Raw genomic sequence first — 21,374 nt, forward strand, 5'->3', positions numbered from 1 at the left:
AAGTGGGCCTTATGGGCATACTCACCGTCAGGCCTTGGGGCCCAGACCTTGAGCTGTGTAAGGGGCCCCCAAAAAATGGAGCTGCTTCCAATTCTCCCAGAACATTGAATTTTGTGACCACAGTTGCAAACAGCCTCCAGAGATCCTGTTCTACACCAGACCAGTGGAGCCAAACTGCAGCCCATCATCATCCTCATCTGGTTGTAAGTAGGCAATCTAGTATATTATTAGTGACACTAATCTATAATTTACCTCACATTAAAGGGACACTATAGCTTAATGAAGTGGTTCTGGTGTCTATAGCCGGTCCCTGCAGGCTTTTTAATGTAAACACACATTGTGTGCAGCACTGGCGTTCGTTCATATGGCAGATCATATGGGTGGGGCATTGTGATGTCACATGGGGGGCGGCAAATTTTTCTTTTGTCTCTGGCGGCAAAAATCCTTGCACCGGCTCTGATCCTGGGCAGGTGCACCAGTCTACTGGTGACCCACAGGAGGGGAGTGCACTGATTGCACAGCACTCTCCTCCTGCCCAGATCCGTCTTTACCGCAGTGCAAGTGCCCTCTGCCCCTAATTTACAGTGGCTCACACTCACAACAAGCAGTGCCTGGAGCCCTTTGCAGAGACGGGAACAAAGAGGTTTTGCGGCAGCTGGCCGTCCTGCAAGCATTACATTAAACAGCTGTTCCCCATGCAGCCACAGGTGGCACTGTGCTGGGAGAATGTGATTACTCTTCACTTCCTCCCAGCCTACAGAGCAGCGCATGGGGGAGAGAGAGGAGGAGGCATGATTTAATCTTACAATAAATCTTCTAAGCAAACCTTTATAAATTTGGGGGGGATCAGCTCTGTTTCCACAGTTTATTGGTGTTTACTCTGATGTCTGTATTAATATTGAGGGATTTCTAAGTAGTAACATCAGTGTGTGTCAGCAGGGCCAGCTGTTGGGGTGTGCACGCTGTGCGGTCACGCAGGGTTCCATGACAACAGTGGCGCCCGGCGGCCAACACAGCTCACAAGTTGAGTACACCAGCATATTTAATTTAAACGATTCGCTGGTGGTCCACTGGTGCGCACCAGCAGTAGGTGCAGTCAGATCATATCCTCTCCCTTGTGGTCCGGCGCTCAGTTAGTGAGTCACAGCACAGGCTCAGAGATTCTCAGCCTGCGCTCTGACAACATTGAAAGTCAGAGCCGTGAAGGAGCGGGTATGGCAAAGAGCTACTGCTTAGCATAACATCAATATCCGTTATAAAACCAGGAAAAGGTGGGCATGGATGGTGAACTGATTTGGTGGCGCAATGGGCCACTTGACTGGTTTTGCCCCCCAGGCCTAAGGCTGCCAGCCCTCCCCTGGAGGAAGCTGTGTTGTGGGTGGAAAGGTGAGCAGTGCCAACGCAGAAAAGTGGGAGGGGGACTTTTTTTCTTTATTTGAAAAGGAGGTCTTGTATATAACTAGGGACAGGGGTACCATAGCGTTAGGAGTACAGGTTTGTATTCCTAAAACTACAGTGTTATTTTAACAATGAAATCACCATCTAATCCCAGTTATAAGAGTATAGGGAGGTGTTAGCCACAAATAAAAAGTTGTTGTTTTTTTTTTTGTTTTTTTTTTTATTGTGCTCAGATGATACTGAGAGAGAGAATTTTTTTTTAAACACTAGATTCTAATGTAGGCCAGATTTTGTAAAGTCAATGAAAATGAGGTTCCATCACTGTGTAATGATATGCATGGTGATTGCATTTAGAGCTTCTAGCTATTGTTTGATTAATTTTCTAATATGTCTTCATCAGCCCCTTACTTGTATTACATATTAAGTAATAATGGTAAAAGTATTTTAATGAAAACTATATTCAACTACCCAGACTGGTAGCATTCACGCATCTTTTTACTCTATAAACTCCCCTCTGGAGTATGACTTTCAGGCTTGGCATACTATTTAAAATAGAGAAACACAATAGAAAATATATCAATACAGATCTTTACCTGAACATGACTTACTATTTTATGAACGTGGGAAAAAATACTCAATGTTTATCCTTTCTAATGTCTGACTGTTTACACACTATACATTAGTTATTGAAGGCACATCCACCTCCTCCTTCCTACATTAACCACTTTTCATTGCACACACTCCCATGGCTCTTTGATCTATTAAACGGTTTAAACGAAGAAAGCAGATAAAAGAAATAAATAAATACAGTTTGGAACGTATTATCATACTCTCTCCAATAGAAAATGAGCAGTTAATGACTTGTGCAAAAAGAAAACTACTGAAATTAATTATTAATTTTACCACACATGTATGTGTTTATTTCACACATTCATATCCTATGCAACTGGAATTTGACTCCTAAAAATTGATCATCCTTCTAAACTAAATTATCCAAATGTGTTAAAGAAAAAAAAAGAAAGAAAGAAAAAACACACCTTCGCTGGAAGGATAAGCAGTGGTTGATGTTGGTGATGGTTGACAATTGTGTTACTCTTGTGTGTTATAGTTGCAGAGCTGGACATCCAGAGGCCCGAGGACATCTGAGCGAAGCATTAACAGAGGACACAGGAGTTGGTACTAGTGTTGCAAGCAGCCCTTTGCCACTCACTACCGGAAATGAAAGTCTTGATATTGCACTGCTTAGACATTTACAGTACAGTTCTGAGCTTATTCAGGTATGCTAGAGCATTCTATTGCATAGATTAAGTGGGTTTTAAAGAAAAAAATTAAATGGTACTTTTAATTTGCTTCTGTGCACCCTCCGCATATACCAAGATGTATATCATACTTTGCATCAACTATGTATCTCATCATTCTTCCTGATAAAGGTTGATACCTGACACATGGTGACTATTTTGTGACTATTTTTAGGCATCTGCTATACGCCAATTAAATATTGCACATTTACACATTTTCCTATTTTCATTTGAAATATTTTATTTTGTATTTGTCTTGTGACAAGCCATGTCTGTGCTGCTAGTCCTGTCGTTTCCAGCTCAATGTTTAATGAGCTTCTATAATAAGAAGCTGGTTAAGGTACAGTCAGCATGGAGTAATGATTTTCACAGAGATTGATTACTTCAGTGTTGTGTTAAAGTGCAGAGAGCTAGTGACATCACCTTTTCAATGTCAAAACCTACATCCACCTGCCTCCCATTTTAACTTCACGATTTCCATCAGCTGATAATCGTATACTCCATCCATTTTCCTTCTGTTTGTGATCTCTGGTTGTACTTTATAGATGTGTTTGTTAAATTTAATGTGCTCTCAGCTTTCCCCATGGGACTAGCCCACTCCAGATTCTGACCAGTGTTTATTGTATGCAATCCGTACTATTTATAGTAGTGCTTGCAAACTGAACTTCCCATAATAACTACGAATAGGAAACTGATCTGTCTCCAATTCATAGTTGTGTTTGTAATTGGTACTATAAATAGTATACATGTGTCTTGCATTCCAAAACTAAAACTGCTGGAATGTCTGAAAACAGACACAAGTTACTGTGACTCATTCTTAGTGCAGCACCAAGACATACATATCCCAGGCTACTTGGATGGAAAGTATAATGGGCTACAAAAGCCATTTACAACTGTATCATTAATAGGTCATCTCAGGCACCAACACAACGTTAATGCATTTTGAAGGTTTTGAGTTTTGAAATTAGCTGTATTTTTTTGCATGCTTAAAAGAACACAATAGGGTCAGGAATACAAACATGTATTCCTGGTGCTATTGTGTTAAAAAAAACATTATTTAGGTGATTGGCCCCCACCCCTTGCACCCCTTTAACCCCTTAAGGACACATGACGTGTCTGACACGTCATGATTCCCTTTTATTCCAGAAGTTTGGTCCTTAAGGGGTTAATAGTGTAAAACTTACGTTTATTCTAGTGACACACAGGTCTGTTGACACTGGCCCCGCTCCCAATCTGTCTCCTTGGCTGATATCATCAGAATTGACTATCTTAGCCAATCCAATTCTTTCCCATAGGAAAGCATTGGGAGGCTAATGCGCTAGCACAGCAAGGCACTGTGCTAGCAAATCAGCATCTCCTCATAGACATGTGTTGAATCAATGCAACTCTATTGGGAAAGCTCAGCGCCTTCATGCAGAGGGTAGAGGTGCTGAACATCAGTGCTGCACATAGCACTCTTCTAGTAGCCATCTGAGGAGTGACCACTGGAGGTATCCCTAGGCAGTAACGTAAACACTGCCTTTTCTCTACAAACAAAAAACCTGCAAGGACTTGATACCGGAGAAACTGACGGAAGCGAAGCACAGAGAGATGGACACAGGTTTCTTCAGGAAGGAAGAGATTCTTTATTGGATCACCGATCGGGACTCAGAGGGACTAGCGTCACCAAAATACCACAAGTTCTGAGTCCCGGACAATAGTGCAGGCTCCTTATATAGGCACATAACTCCTCCCATATTAAGCTCCACCCGCACATTCTCTTAACCAATCAATACAAATAAGAATTAACTTCCTGCTTGACCGCATGGCTTGTCCAGCACAATGGAGGAGGGGAATACTACATCCTGTATTCTTGCACATGCTCCGTACACTACTGATCGTATCTTGCCTCGTGCAACCAACTGATCGATACGTCAGCATATGCACGTACACATGCCACGTGGTAATCTCGGCCTACTAAATTTATTTTTACCGAGATTCCACCACATTCCCCCCTTTGATGCCTCTTGATATTTCACAATTACTTGAGGCATCACTTAACCTTGGTTTGCATACACCGCAAGTTACCTTGAACCAGACCAGACTTATCTTATGATGTGAATCTTCAACACTCATCTTCCTGCATTGGTTCTCCCTGATCTAGAGCCTTATACTTATAAATCGCCATTATCTGTGCAGCAGCCTTCCTCTCTGCTATATTTTCTATCAGGCTTTGCACAGACCTAACTACTAAGGGTATAAGACACGGCAGGAGTAGACACAACATTAAAATCAGTAGGACTCCACCTACCACTGCCTTAAGCCCTCCAAACCACTCATACCAGCTACCAAACCAACTACTTGGATTATACCCTTTCCATACCTGAGTAGGCACATGCGCTAGTTTAACCATATGGCTAGTAAGCTCAGCTATTGCTTGCCCTTCGTCATCTATCTGAAGACAGCAATTGCTCAGGTTAAACTTCCCACATACACCTCCCTCTACTGCCAAAAGGTAATCCAAGGCTAACCTATTTTGGTAGACTGCTGTCCTCATCCTGGTGTTATGCTTCGCTAGAAGATTGAGCGCCTGTGATGTCTCGTTGGTGATAATCTCAACCACCGCCTGTAATCTTATAATTCGGTTGAGCATATAAATAGGGGTTCTATAACCAAAGGTACCATCTTCTGCCCACGTAGCTGGCCCATAATAATCTATGATACGCTGGGGAGGCCATTCATCATCTTCCCAGGCGCCTATCTCTATGGGCCCCTTTTCTTCCCATGATTCACATCATACACTTTAACACCTAAAGTCTCACCTGTTTCAATCGGTAACAAGAAGAAGGATGGTTTGAGCATACCCAACACACATGCCCCTTCCCAGTCCTGTGGCAACTCCGAATAGGCTTTCTTACCACAGATCCAGTACAAATTTGCTGGGGCTCTCCAGGTAGATGTGATGGATAAATCAAACCACACATCCTTTAAATTGGCGTATCTAGCAAACGGGTTAGATGGTTCTGAGACATTTGAAGCCGACCACCAAGTTTTATTCTTTGTATTATCATCATAAGCTTTTTGCCCTAGACAAGTTAATTCTCCTACAGAAGTATTATACATTATTCCTTTCCTTGCTATGCAAACATAACCTATGATGGAGGTCTTTAATCTCCACTCAGATTTACCTCTAACACTCATCTGATAATCGGCTTGTGAAGATATTAATTGTTCAACTGCCTCAGAACCGGACATTACCTCCTTTGCTTCCCAAGGCCATTGGTCTCCCATGTTAGTACCTCCACACACATAGCAGTTGGTAACATTAAGACTACCGGCAATACTTTCAGCTAAGTCAATGAACAGGTTTTTAGCATTATGGGGGATCTTATTATCTATACTCATTTCTTCATAAAAGGAATGATATACTTGATGAGTTTGGGAGGATACCGTATCAGTCTCTATCCCTATAAATAATACTGTCCCAGGATCTAAACCCGTCCCGTATATTTGAAACCCAAATAAATTGCCATATTTGTCTAAGAACTTATCGGGGTTATTTATAAGTATATGGATGGGATTACATTCCATAGACTTACAATATGGGCTAGTCGGCAACTTAGTCACTATCATGTCTTTGTCTACTGTCTGTCCCCAAGTCGCCCACCCCACACAAGACCAATATGGGCAAAAGTTATAGTCTTTATTTGGGCATCTAGGACTCACATATTTATTTTTACTACTGGGACAAATATATTTATCATTAGACCCATACGTCCTCTCCCATCTAAGATCCCCACATACATTCCACGGCTTTCTACCACTCGATATCGCTTTACACGCATCAAATAGCAGAACACCCGAAGAATGTACGGATTCTAACACCGTCTTATTAATTAGGGTCCCCTGAGGATCTCCATTCCTGAGAGTCAACCAAATTGTACGAGGTTGATACTCCGGACTGAAGCACTTAGGTTCTCCTACTCCTAAATGGCACACACTATAGTCTATATTTAGGTATCTACATCTCGATACATCTCCTTTACACTCGTATTGTGAATGCCAAATTAGGGTTTGGGAAATATGGTTACCTGTTCTCGTAGTCTTAATGCATACCTCACAGCTAGGAGTGTCGGTACCTCTACCTTCCTGAATATAAAAACACACATAAATAAACACTATCAAAAACACATCTTTCGCCGTCATCCTCAGTCTTCGTCCGTGCGAAGGCACCTCAGCTTCCAGGATGTAAGGGCTGCAGGGAATGGAGTTCTGCTCGTCTTCACAGGAGTCCCTTCGAGACTTTCCCTGGCTTATATACTATGTGCTGGTGAGCGGACAGGCTTTATTATGGCCGTCTAAAAACACTCACTTCACCAAATCCCTGTAACAATAAAATTTGTAATCCACAATAGTTCCTCGTTACTCCGACTGAGTAGTGCGTTTTAACCGGATCTTGCAGGGATTCTCTGGATCTGCTGTAACTTGCCAAGAATCGACTGCTGCTGGTTTAACCCTGGAGTGATGTATCCACGGAGTCACTTCGGCTACTTTTATCGCTGTAGGGGTAGACAAAAGAACAACATAAGGACCTCTCCACTTGGGCCCTAACGGTACATTATTCCACTCTTTAATCCACACTTGATCTCCTGGATGATAACTATGAACTGGGGAATAAATATTCACAGGTAATCTATCTTGTACCCATTTCTGTACCTCCTCCATAGTCTTACCCAACTCTACAACCTGCTGCCGGGTAATTCCTTCTCCCAACTGACTCAAATCCCCCCTTAGGTTACCAAGTACGGGCGGTGGTCGCCCATACATGATTTCAAAAGGAGAGAGGCCCATCCTTCTGGTAGGGGTACTGCGGATTCGCAATAGAGCTATGGGTAAGAGAACGTTCCACTTAAGTTGGGTTTCCTGACACATTTTAGCCAACTGATTCTTAATAGTTCTATTCATTCTCTCTACCTTACCAGAGCTCTGGGGTCTATATGCAGTATGAAGCCTCCACTTTATACCAAGCATATGAGTCAGTTGTTGTAGGCACTGATGAACAAAAGCTGGACCGTTGTCCGATCCTATAGAACAGGGTAGTCCATATCGGGGTATTATTTCTCGTAGCAGGAATCTCACAACTTCTCCTGCTTTCTCTGTACGAGTAGGACATGCTTCTACCCAGCCTGAATAGGTGCACACAATTACCAGCAGGTAACGATGTCCACCCGATTTAGGCATCACTGTAAAGTCAATTTGTAAATCGGACATGGGGAGTCCCCCCATAAACTGGACTCCTGGTGGCTTTACTGGTCCTTGTCTTGCATTATTTTTAGCACACGTTACACATCTTCGTACAATGGCCTGAGTCAAGTTGGACAATCTTGGTATGTAGAAATGTTTTCTGAGAGATTCTTCTGTGCTGTCTCTCCCAGAATGTGTCCCGTTATGATAATTTTGGACAATTTCTACCGCTAGCGATGCTGGTATGACTATTCTTCCATCTTCTAGCTGATACCACTTGTTCTCCAAATACTTTCCTGGTTCAGTCTTTAACCACTCCTCTTCTTGAGCTGTATAAACTGGAGTCCATTGGGACAGTGGGGTTGGTATAAGAGCAGCTATATGCCCCACATACTCCTGTCTTCCTGATTCAGCAGCACGCTTAGCTGCACTATCTGCCATCCGATTTCCCTTGGTTACATCACCATCTCCTCTCAGATGCGCTCGACAATGTATGATACTGACTTCTTTCGGCTCCCACACTGCTTCCAATAGTTGTAGGATTTCAGCTGCGTATTTGATTTCTTTGCCTTCTGAATTCAGTAGTCCTCTTTCTTTATACAAAGCTCCGTGGGCATGAGTGGTTAAAAACGCATATTTGGAGTCCGTGTAGATGTTCACTCTTAAACCTTCAGCCAATTGTAACGCTCGTGTCAGTTCTATCAATTCTGCCTTTTGTGCTGATGTTCCTTTCGCCAATGGCCGAGCTTCTATCACCTTGTCTATTGTTGTTACTGCATATCCTGCATAGCGGATCCCTTCTTTCACATAACTACTGCCGTCGGTATAATATTGAACATCGGGGTTCTGGATGGGAAAATCACGAAGATCTGGTCTACTTGAGAATACTTCATCCATTACTTCCAAACAATCATGTTGACTTTCAGTAGGTTGTGGCAAAAGGGTAGCTGGATTTAAGGTGTTTACAGTCTCTAAATGCACTCTGGGGTTTTCACACAACATTGCTTGATACTTGGTCATACGGCTGTTACTAAACCAATGATTTCCTTTGTAATCCAACAACGTCTGTACTGCATGTGGGACTCGTACATAAAGTTCTTGACCCAGAGTGAGTTTATCGGCTTCAGCTACTAGCAGGGCGGCAGCAGCTACGGCTCTTAGACAAGGTGGAAGTCCGCTGGCCACTGCATCCAATTGCTTAGACATGTAGGCAACAGGTCTTTGCCATGATCCCAAGTACTGTGTCAATACTCCCACAGCCATTCTTCTTTGCTCGTGTACATATAAGTAGAATGGTCGTGTGTGATCAGGTAGACCTAATGCTGGGGCACTCATCAAAGCCTTCTTCACATCTTCAAATGCCGTTTGCTGTTCTTGGGTCCATAAGAAGGGGTCGTGCTCTGTACCTTTGATAGCTGCATACAGAGGTTTTGCCAGTATCGCGTAGCTGGGAATCCATATCCTACAGAAGCCTGCTGCCCCCAAGAATTCTCGCACTTGTCTTCTATTCTTGGGTATTGGTATTTGGCAGACAGCTTCTTTTCTCTCTGGCCCCATAATTCTTTGACCTTCAGAGATATGGAATCCCAGATATTTGACAGTTGGCAAACACAACTGAGCCTTCTTTCTAGACACCTTGTATCCTGCCTTCCAGAGAATGTGTAGTAGATCATGTGTTGCTTGCTGACAGATTTCTTTTGTAACTGCTGCTATCAACAAGTCATCTACATATTGTAACAATACACACTCTCCTGGGATGGACTCGAAATCCAGTAGATCTTGACTTAGGGCTGAACCAAATAGGGTAGGTGAATTTTTAAACCCTTGGGGCAGTCTTGTCCAAGTCATTTGGCGTTTTGAGCCCGTTACAGCGTTCTCCCATTGGAAAGCGAAAATACATTGACTTTCTGCGGCAATTCGGAGGCAAAAGAAGGCATCTTTGAGGTCTAAGACTGTAAAGTAAGTAGCCCCGCCCGGAATTAAAGCAAGCAGGTTATATGGATTGGGTACAACTGGATGTATACTAACAACCGCATCATTGACTGCTCTCAAGTCCTGCACAGGTCGATACTCATCTGTACCGGGCTTTTGAACAGGCAGCAATGGGGTGTTCCAGGGGGAAGTACAGAATTTTAGGATACCATACCGTATGAACTTATCCAGATAGGATTGGATGTTCTTCTTAGCCTTCTGCGGGATGTGGTATTGTCTTAGGCTCACTGGATAAACCCCAAGTTTTAGTTCAATTTTTATAGGTGGAATATTGCGGGCCAGTCCTGGTGGGTTGTTCTCTGCCCAAACTCCTGGTATGTTAAATAATGTCTCATCACTCCTAGGGTTTTGGCTAGTCAACGCTGTATAAAGTCGCCACTCTTCTTCCTTTGGTACGGATAATGTCATGATACCTGAAGGTCCATTAAACTTTAAAGATGTTGTTCCATTTGGTAGGAACGTAATCTGCACTTGTAATTTTGATAGCATATCATGTCCCAGCAATTGGACTGGACATTCAGGCATATAAAGGAATTGATGTTTTACTACGTGGCCTCCCAATGTACAGAGTCGACTTTTAAGAACCGGTTTTTCAGCACTTCTTCCAGTTGCTCCTATCACAGTAATAGTCCTTCCAGATGGAGGAGCAACTAGATTAGTCACCACTGAATGTTCAGCACCAGTGTCGATCATGAACGCACTCCTTTTTCCCCCTATTGATACATCGACCATAGGCTCCGCTCGACCAAGGGGGATGGAGCCCGGTCGGTATCAATAGTCCTCCATGACCGTGTCAGCCAATCCTACAAAGTCCCTACCTTCTCTATCGCCGGACCTTTGCGCTGCTGGAATATACCTGTCTTCCCTAACACTTCCTCTGTTACCATTACTCCCTCTATTACCATTACTCCCTCCGGGGCCTCCTCTACCTCTCGCTCTGCCTCTAAAGTTTCCATAACCTGCCCTGGGTTGGTCTCTCTCGTACTGCTCTCTTTGTGGACATTCGTTCCTCCAATGCCCTTCTTCCTTGCAATACGCGCACTGATTCCTACTCAAAGGCTCCCTATTCCATCTACTATCGCCTCTATCTGGGCCCCGTCTATCTACGCCTGCGATCGCTACCGCTAGCATATCAGCCTTTTTACGCATCTTGCGCTCCTCCTCTTTCTTACTTTCTGTTTCCCTATTCATATAAACCTTATTCGCTTCCTCCATTAGTTGGGTGATTGACATACCTGAAAACCCTTCTAACTTTTGTAGCTTGCGCTTAATATCTCCGTAAGCTTGGCTGACAAAGGCGGAGTTCACCATTCGGGAATTGTCTGCGTCTTCCGGATTAAAGGGGGTATACAAGCGGTATGCCTCCAATAATCGGTCATAAAAGACACTGGGCGCTTCATCGCTTTTCTGAATCACCTCAACTGTCTTCGACATGTTAATGGCTTTCTTTCCTCCGACTTTCATGCCAGCACTTATAGCGTCTCTATAGGCTCTGAGTTGAACCATATCAGCACCGTTTACATTCCAGTCGGGATCGGTATTGGGATAATGTGTTGCGGCCCATGCTGCTGGATTAGCTTGGTTCAAAGTACGGGCTTTATCCTCTAGCGCTTTAATAGCCGCTTGATTAATTCTTGTCCTTTCCTCATTGTTGAATAAAGTCATTAATAACTGCTGGCAATCAGCCCATGTCGGGTTATGTGTCTGTACTATTGAGGTGAACAGATCAGTCATAGCTTGTGGTTTCTCAGTATACGAGGAATTGTGGGTCTTCCAATTTAAGAGATCGGTTGTCGTGAATGGGACATATACAAAGACTGGGTCAGCATGTGCCATTTGGCCTGCGGCATCGATATAGGCTGACCCAGGATTCAGACGAAGAGGCATCTGATAGTGTTTTAATTGTTGGGCACCGGTCAACTGTCGGGTCTGTATGGGGCTACGTGGAGGGGCGTCAGTCATAGGTTCCAGTCGGGGAGAAATAGGGTATGGGGATATGGGAGCTTGGTTTTGGGAAAAGGTTGTAAATAAAACACTTCGAGCCGAGCTAGATGAAGCTTGACCGGAAGTCTGAAGTGGCGCCAAATCAGGATATTCGTTTTTAATGGGGGTTGGTTCTGATTCCGGAAGGGGAGATTTAGTACGAGGGGGGGTGGATCCTGTACTGGAGGAGGAAGCGGAAGTGGATGAGGGTAATGAGGGGAGGGTTGCAGGACTTCCTGCATTTGCGTCACTTCCTCTTAACGGAAAGTAAGGGGGCGGCAAAGGGATCTCGGACTCAGGGGGCGTGTCCAAAATGGGCCTAACACCAGTCCTAGTGGACAAACAAGTCCTAGCTACCATGAGGCGACACTGCTCCTCGTGGCATGTCTGGAGCCATTTTGGCGAGTCATTTACGGCCTGTCTCCAACAATCAATATAAGGAAACTGGCCGTAAAGTTCAGGCCTACCTGATACAGCCACGTGTAAGCGCTGTACCAGAGTTGGATCCAAACTGCCACGTGGCGGCCATGCCGCAACCAAAGTAGGCCACTCCCTAGTACACAAAGTGACCAAACGTACAGGAGACATTTTAACCCCAAAATCACAAGTTTTGAATCCCTTTTTAAAATTCTTCACCATACAACCTAAGGGATCCGGAATCGTTGACTGCGACGCACCCATACTTAACAATGGAACGTCGTCGACAACGAATACTATACACGCGTACTATTCAACAGTCACACCCGTTTCCTCTGGCAACAGCACCACGTGGTACAGTTACCAAGTGAAACGTACACAATAACAATAAACACTCAGGGAATTCCCGTACACACACAGCTGTTACACCAGTCACTATATAATCAATATTATGCCCTTTGGCGAAACTATACAGTCACCCACGCTATAATTCTCTATATATGAATTACCCGTCTATAACACACCCCAGTAACATCGTCTTTTACAAATAGCGTTTACAGTACGGTTAGCATAGGTCAAAGCACAAGTTAAGGTCACAATACAATTATTAGTGGTTATGGTGTTAAACATGCAATGGACGACAATGATTAGTACTTATATACAGTGTCAGTAAATATACAGGGTTATGGTACCGTGCACTATAATACAGCAACACACTATTAACACTCTCGCTAGACGGCTGAGCTCGCGCTATCTAACAAGATATACACTTTACTAAACAATCTTTATCACATTTACAATTCCCAACTAAACTATTGGCCAGTACCTTGAATGGACTACCTAAAACTATATACACCCGTTTTGGTTAGCCACACTGCCCAATCACCACATATAGCGAGCTAGAGAACCGAATTTACACAGGCGCCTCTTAGTCGCACTATCAAAAGTCTAGTGGGTTCCAAATTTACACGCCTTCCCACTTAGCCCAGATAGGTTGAGAGCTAGCGAACCGAATTTACACAGGCGCCGCTTAGTCTCCCGGTCCCTCCGACCTAGCGAACGTAATATACACCCTAGAACGCTAGTCTAGACAAGACACCGGTGTCCGGCTAGGGCTATTTACACCAGGACCCCGCCTGACTAACAAAATCAAACGGTCTGACTAAAGAGCGTTCGATCGAGCGGTGCGCCTTCGCTCCTTCCCTCCGACAGAGGGGGCAGATACACAGATTCAAACCCCTTTGGGCCTACCGCACAATCGGTATACCCCTAGTGGGTTCTGCCGTCTAAAACAGCAGTTGTCTTACCTCCTCGTTCCTGAACCTGAGTTCACACTCATCGACGGGGACACCCCAGCACTTCTCACTTAGAGGCCGATGATCTCCTGGACAACAGACCAGTGGCGCCGAGACGAAGGGAGGTCCACGCAGAAGTTCAGGGGTGCAGCCGTAGAGAACGTGGGCAAAGATAGACCGTCTCACGCCTCTGCCTCTCAGCTACCGTTGAACGATGAGCTTCCCGGCCAACGCACCAAATGATACCGGAGAAACTGACGGAAGCGAAGCACAGAGAGATGGACACAGGTTTCTTCAGGAAGGAAGAGATTCTTTATTGGATCACCGATCGGGACTCAGAGGGACTAGCGTCACCAAAATACCACAAGTTCTGAGTCCCGGACAATAGTGCAGGCTCCTTATATAGGCACATAACTCCTCCCATATTAAGCTCCACCCGCACATTCTCTTAACCAATCAATACAAATAAGAATTAACTTCCTGCTTGACCGCATGGCTTGTCCAGCACAATGGAGGAGGGGAATACTACATCCTGTATTCTTGCACATGCTCCGTACACTACTGATCGTATCTTGCCTCGTGCAACCAACTGATCGATACGTCAGCATATGCACGTACACATGCCACGTGGTAATCTCGGCCTACTAAATGTATTTTTACCGAGATTCCACCACAGACTAACTATACTCACCAGTACAATAAGCTGTAGTTGTTCTGGACTGGAGACTATAGTGTCCCTTTAACCCCTTAAGGACACATGACATGTGTGACATGTCATGATTCCCTTTTATTCCAGAAGTTTGGTCCTTAAGGGGTTAAAGGAACACTGTTCACAATAGCTTCATCTCAATCAAGTTGCTATGTAGCCAGGAAGTCGGACGGCTTAACCCCAAAGTTGTTAAGACCGCTCCATCAGCTCATCCTACTGGCCTCCAGCAATATCTGAGACTTCAGTGAGCAGTGAGGAAGCAGGGCTGGACTGGGGATACAAAGCAGCCCTGGAAAAAAAAGTGAGTAAAAACATTATTTTTAAACACACACAGACACACATCACACACATACACCATGACAGACACACACACATACACCATGACAGACACACACACATACACCATGACAGATGACAGACACATACACCATGACAGATGACAGACACATACACCATGACAGATGACAGACACATACACCATGACAGATGACAGACACATACACCATGACAGATGACAGACACATACACCATGACAGATGACAGACACATACACCATGACAGATGACAGACACACACGTACCATGACAGACACACACACGTACCATGACAGACACACACACGTACCATGACAGACACACACACACGTACCATGACAGACACACACACACGTACCATGACAGACACACACACACGTACCATGACAGACACACACACACGTACCATGACAGACACACACACACGTACCATGACAGACACACACACACGTACCATGACAGACACACACACACGTACCATGACAGACACACACACACGTACCATGACAGACACACACACACGTACCATGACAGACACACACACACGTACCATGACAGACACACACACACGTACCATGACAGACACACACACACATGTACCATGACAGACACACACAGACACACACGTACCATGACAGACACACACACACATGTACCATGACAGGCTGAAATAATAAAGCTACCTGTGGGTGACCGGCCAGGGAGTCGTGCAGGGCAGACAACTGGGTAAGGTGTGCTGGCGGCTGCAGGGGGGAACTGGCTCCTGGCTGTGCTGGCGGCCACAAGGGGAGCTGGCTGTGCTGTCTCTGCTCCCCAGTGCTCAGCTTAATGAGACCGGGGCTGGAATTTGACATCATATTCCGGCCCTTGACTCATTAAGTAGCATGCGAGGGCGGGGGAGCAGAGCCAGCACAGCCAGCTCCCCCTGCGGCCACCAGAACAGCCAGGAGCCAGCTCCCCCTGCGGCCGCCAAAACAGCAAGCTCCCCTCTGCGGCCGGCAGCACAGACAACTGTCTGTCCAGCCCCAGTTACCACCCGCCCACCGTGAAATTTCCCGATATCCTAGTGGGCCAATCCGGCCCTGACAGGCAGGCTGAGAAGATCAACTGACACTCTCAGCTTATAACATGCTTCTCATTCATGAAACTGTGTGAAGGGCACATACTTAAGGTAACACTATGCCCTGAACCTCCCTACACCATAACTGCTTAATTGAGATGATGTTTTAACAACTGAATTGAGATTGTTTTAATGGAGCCCAGAGTATTCCTTTAACCCCTTAAGGACGCAAGACGGTTCAGGACCGTCATCTGCATTTTTGCGTTGCCGACCGACGACGGTCCTGAACCGTCCTAAATTTAAAATGTACTTACCCGATCGCCGTCGTTCCCCCGGCGGCGATCGGCGGTGCTCCCGTTGTGGGGAGACTGCCTGCAGCCCAGACAGTCTCCCCATGGCGGATTAGGACCCCTGTGGCCATGTGATCGCCCAACAATAGGTGTCCTAGTCTCTGCCTGCAGGGGGACTGTCTGTGCTGACAGGCAGTCTCCCTGCAACTGTAAAATCATAAACATTTTTTAAAGTTATAGTTAATAAAAAAAAAATATTATTATATATGTGTATATATATGATATATAGACATATATTATACCTATATAATATATGTCTATATATCATATATATATGTCATGCTAAGTGTATTTTTATATTAATATGTACATATATTAATATAAAATTACACTTATAATTAATTTACACACGTATATATATAATATATATAATAACTATATATATATTGTATATATATATTATTATACAATACGAATAATAAATAATTTAAATTAAATTAAAAAAATTAAAAATAATAATAAAAATTAAAAAAAATTATATATCTATACGAAATGTTATTCTAACTGTATTTTGATATTAATATATATATTTATATCAAAATACACTTAGAATGAAATTGTATATATATCTATGTATATATATAAATAAATAAAAAGAATACGAACTATTCATATGTCCATATACAAAATGACATAAATAATTATATAAATATACACGTAGACTTCAAATATATAAATATGCACATATATTTAAATTCTACGTGCGTATTTATGTAATATTTTTACATAATTAAATTATTTTATTGATTGCAATTTAAGGGACCTGCCTGCCAACCCAGGCCGAAAGTCTAGAGAATTTAATTTGCTAGCACTGTATTTTACCCTGTAACGTTCTACGACACCCTAAAACCTGTACATGGGGGGTACTGTTTTACTCGGGAGACTTTGCTGAACACAAATATTAGTGATTCAAAACAGTAAAACATATCACAGCGATGATATTGTCAGTGAAAGTGACTTTTTTTGCATTTTTCACACATAAACAGCACGTTTACTGATGATATAATTGTTGTGATACATTTTCCAGTTTTGAAACACTAATATTTGTGTTCAGCAAAGTCTCCTGAGTATAACAGTACCCCCTATGTACAGGTTTTATAGCGTTTTTGAAAGTTACAGGGTCAAATATATGGGTCAAATATTTTTGCATTGAAAATGGCCAGGTTGGTTACATTGCCTTTGAGAGCGTATGGTAGCCCAGGAATGAGAATTACCCCCATGATGGCATACCATTTGCGAAAGAAGACAACCCAAGGTATTGCAAATGGGGTATGTCCAGTCTTTTTTAGTAACCACTTGGTCACAAACACTGGCCAAAATTAGCGTTCAATTTCGTTTTTTACTTTTTTCACACACAAACAAATATGAACGCTAACTTTGGCCAGTGTTTGCGACTAAGTGGCTACTAAAAAAGTCTGGACATACCCCATATTGAATACCCTGGGTTGTCTACTTTAAAAAAAATATGTACATGTGGGGTGTTATTCAGCGATTTATGACAGATAATAGTGTTACAATGTCACTATTGATACATTTTAAAAATGTATGTTTTGAAACCGCAATATCCTACTTGTACTTATAGCCCTATAACATGCAAAAAAATAGCAAAAAGCATGTAAACACTGGGTATTTTTAAACTCAGGACAAAATTTTGAATCTATTTAGCAGTTTTTTTCATTCGCTTTTGTAGATGAATAAAAGATTTTTCACATAAAAGTCAAAAAACATGTATTTTTTTCAATTTTTCATCATATTTTTTCATTTTTTTAAAATTAAATTACATGAGATTATATAAATAATGGTATGTAAAGAAAGCCCCTTTTGTCCTGAAAAAAACAATATATAATTTGTATAGGAACAGTAAATGAGAGAGCGGAAAATTACAGCTAAACACAAACACCACAAAAGTGTAAAAAGATGCCTGGTCGCAAATGTACAACATCGCAAAAAAAGTCCAGTCCTTAAGGGGTTAAATATCTTTCGTTTAAAAAAAAAAATTAAAAAAATGAATAAATAACAGTCCTCTAGATCATAACCCAGCCACTTAGCCATGCCCACCTGCGAGTTTCACACTATTTGTACTCGACTGACTTCCACATAAAGCGCTGCGGAATAAGTTGGCGCTATATAAATACTAATAATAATATATGCACTAATGACCTGCTGCGCAAAGCAGGAAGGGAACCATCATAAGACTTTGTACATGCGCTGCATGCTGCAACAGTTGGAATGTCAGGACAGACACCGTTTCTCTGACACTCCACCTGCTATGGAACTATGTCAATAAAAAAATAAAAAAATCTTAAAAGTTAATATTAACCTCTTAAGGACCGCGGGCGAATGACGTACATGCGACAAAAAACAGTCCTTAAGGACCGTGGACGTACCTCATACGTCCGTGGTAAACTTGAGTGCTGGAAGCGATTATGATCACTTCCAGCCACTCTATGGGTACTACACGATGCCTCGATGTCGAGGCAACGTGGAATACCCCCTCTCACTAGTGGGCACCCGATGGATCGCTCCCCCCGGAGCGACCACTTCCGGGTTGCTGCCTGCGGCGCCCGGCAGTGTAGGCAAGAGCATCAGAAGCCTTCAGACAGGTTTCCGATGCTCTGCCTGTACTGAGTGCCTCGAGGGGTCGAGGCAATCAGTTAAAATAACCAAAAATATTTTTTTTTAATAAAGTTAAAAAAAATTAACCCCTTCCTCTCCCTCCCCATGTACTTACCGATCGCTGCCATTCCCTGCTGGTGATCGGTCTTCTTCTGAGGGGGACTGTCTGGGCTCAGACAGTATACATACAATATGACCAGGCGTAAGTGCGAGCCATCGTGGGGATTCCCTGCTCTGGTGCGCATGTCTGTTTGGTGAAACTTCCCCGAACATAGACTAATGCACCAGAGCAGGGAATCCCTCAAATCTATGTTCGGGGAAATTTCCCTAAACATAGATGAACACACCAGAGCAGGGAATCCCTTAACTCCTCACTTACCGACCAATTCGTTCTACGGTAGATGAGGAGTGTCTGTTTTTTATATATATATATATATATATATATATATATATATATATATATATATATATATATATTATATTATACATATATAGGAAATAAGTGTGTGTGTGTATATGTATGTATATATATTTATAATGCACTCTGCGGTCTTCAATGAATAAACTGGTATTAAATCCATACAGGAATTTACATATAAGTTAGATCGACATTTCGACCCATTCGGGTCTTCCTCAAGATCAATATTTAAAAAAAGCTTGATGACGTGATCTGTGGTTGCTAGGATATGGATAAACATGCATATTAAAGTATCGGTATAATCATCTCTGTGTAAACAGTTGAGATTGACTCTAAATCAAGTGACTTGAAGTGATAAATTACTGGGCTATTTACTAGATCTCAGCTATGCTTTGTGAAATACACAGTGAATGTAAAACAAGTGCAAGAAAATTTTCTTCAAGTCCCTTGTTTTAGAGTCACTCTCAACTGTTTACACGGAGATGATTATACTGCAATTTTCTTTAATGCATGTTTATCGATATCCTAGCAACCACAGATCATATCCTCACGTTCTAATCACGTCATGTCACGTGACCGACGGTAGTCACTTCCGGGTTCGCACTGATAGGCTGAGGGATTCTGTCACTATTGGTGAGTACATTTACATTTTACTTATATATAGATTTAAGTTTTTGTAAAATATTGATCTTGAGGAAGACCCGAACGGGTCGAAACGTCGATCTAGCTTATATGTAAATTCCTGCATGGATTAAATACCAGTTTATTCATTGAAGACCACAGAGTGTATCTTTTTTCTTTGTTTTATATACTTCCAACATGGGATTGCACCAGGGCAATAATCTATATTTCTATATGAGAAGAAAGGGTGAGTGCCAAGCCATCTATGAATGAATATATATATATATATATATATATACATATATATATATATACACACACACACACACTATATGTGTGTATGTAAATATATATATACATACATACATACACACGTAGTGTGTATATGTATATATATGTGTGTGTGTTTATATATATATATATATATATATATATATAATGTATATATAATCAATTTGAAATTTTTTTTTATAAAACAACAAATAAAAACACTAACTTTTGTCAGCATTCGTGACTAAGTGGCTACTGGACAAAAGACTGGACATTCCCCATTTTGAATACCCTGGGTTGTCTACATTTGAAAATGGTATGCCATAATGGGGTTATTTCACGTTCCTGGGCTACCATATTGTCTCAAAAGGCAATACAGACCCAGCAAACCAATCTGGTGTTGTGCCTAATCATTAAATTCATGAAGCACCAATATCCAAACCGTAATAATCAATACCTAATAAGGTTTATAGCGTTATTGGCGGGCACACAACCCAGTTCGGATAGAGTACATTGAGTTATTGGAAAGAGAAATCACACAGAGACCAAGTTGAATATAAGAATTCACACTACACTTTATTATCCACAAAGGGATCTAAGCAAAGTAAGTTTTACTCTCATTTAAGTAGTTGCATGCATTTACTTCAAACAGCTTAGTATCTAGATATATCAGCTTAAGTATACATCACCATTAGAGAAGCTTGGTTGTCTCCTTGCCAGACGTGACTGGGGGGAACTCATGCAGTCACTCGGAGAGGCCCTCTCTTCTGGGAACAGCAGAAACCAGTAACACGCGTCCGCATTACAGGTGGGTAGTTCTCCAAGTGAGCGCAAGATTCCCATAGTCTTATATACCTGTCTTCAAGGACAGACAGTAGTTCCTTATCAGTGCAGCCCAGCAAAAGACCTTGATACAGACTGTTCAGGACCACCAGAACTTATGCCAAGTCTTGTGCGGTTAATTATCGCTTATCTACAAGCTTTCTTTGTACTGTTCTAGAGATGGAAACATAAGTTTTTGATGATAACATAAGTTTCTCAAACTGCTGAAGTGCTGTGTCAGCTTATAGTGCTGTGTCAGCTTAGTAAACAGCTGTAGTGCTGTGTCAGTTCTTAATAGCTGTGGCATAAAGCCTTCAAGCCTGCATCTAGTAATTGTGGCCTTCAAGCCTGCATCTAGTAATATGTGCTATGTGTGCTTATATGCCTACCGGTGCCATCTTAACTACTACTATAAATGTTTGAGTTGCTCAATAGTGATCAATCAATCATACTTAATTAATATGAAATATTATCACATCTGGCAAACTGAATCTTGCAAGCCCTATATTGACCCGGTAACTTTCCAAAACACCATAAAACCAGTACATAGGGGGTATTGTTATACTCGGGAGAGTTGTCTGAACACAA

General features: G+C 42.5%; 1 protein-coding gene across 1 annotated transcript in view; it reads left to right on the forward strand.

Annotated features, from left to right (window-relative positions):
* Positions 1 to 21,374, forward strand: part of RIPOR2 (RHO family interacting cell polarization regulator 2) — a 215,268-nt gene that overhangs the window by 136,771 nt on the left and 57,123 nt on the right. Inside the window, exon 16 of the mRNA XM_063451670.1 lies at positions 2,507 to 2,675. Within this exon, the coding sequence (XP_063307740.1) occupies positions 2,507 to 2,675 (169 nt within the window). The remainder of the gene's footprint in view (positions 1 to 2,506; positions 2,676 to 21,374) is intronic.

The sequence above is a fragment of the Pelobates fuscus genome, chromosome 4 (assembly GCF_036172605.1).
Source record: "Pelobates fuscus isolate aPelFus1 chromosome 4, aPelFus1.pri, whole genome shotgun sequence".
Lineage (NCBI taxonomy): Eukaryota > Metazoa > Chordata > Amphibia > Anura > Pelobatidae > Pelobates > Pelobates fuscus.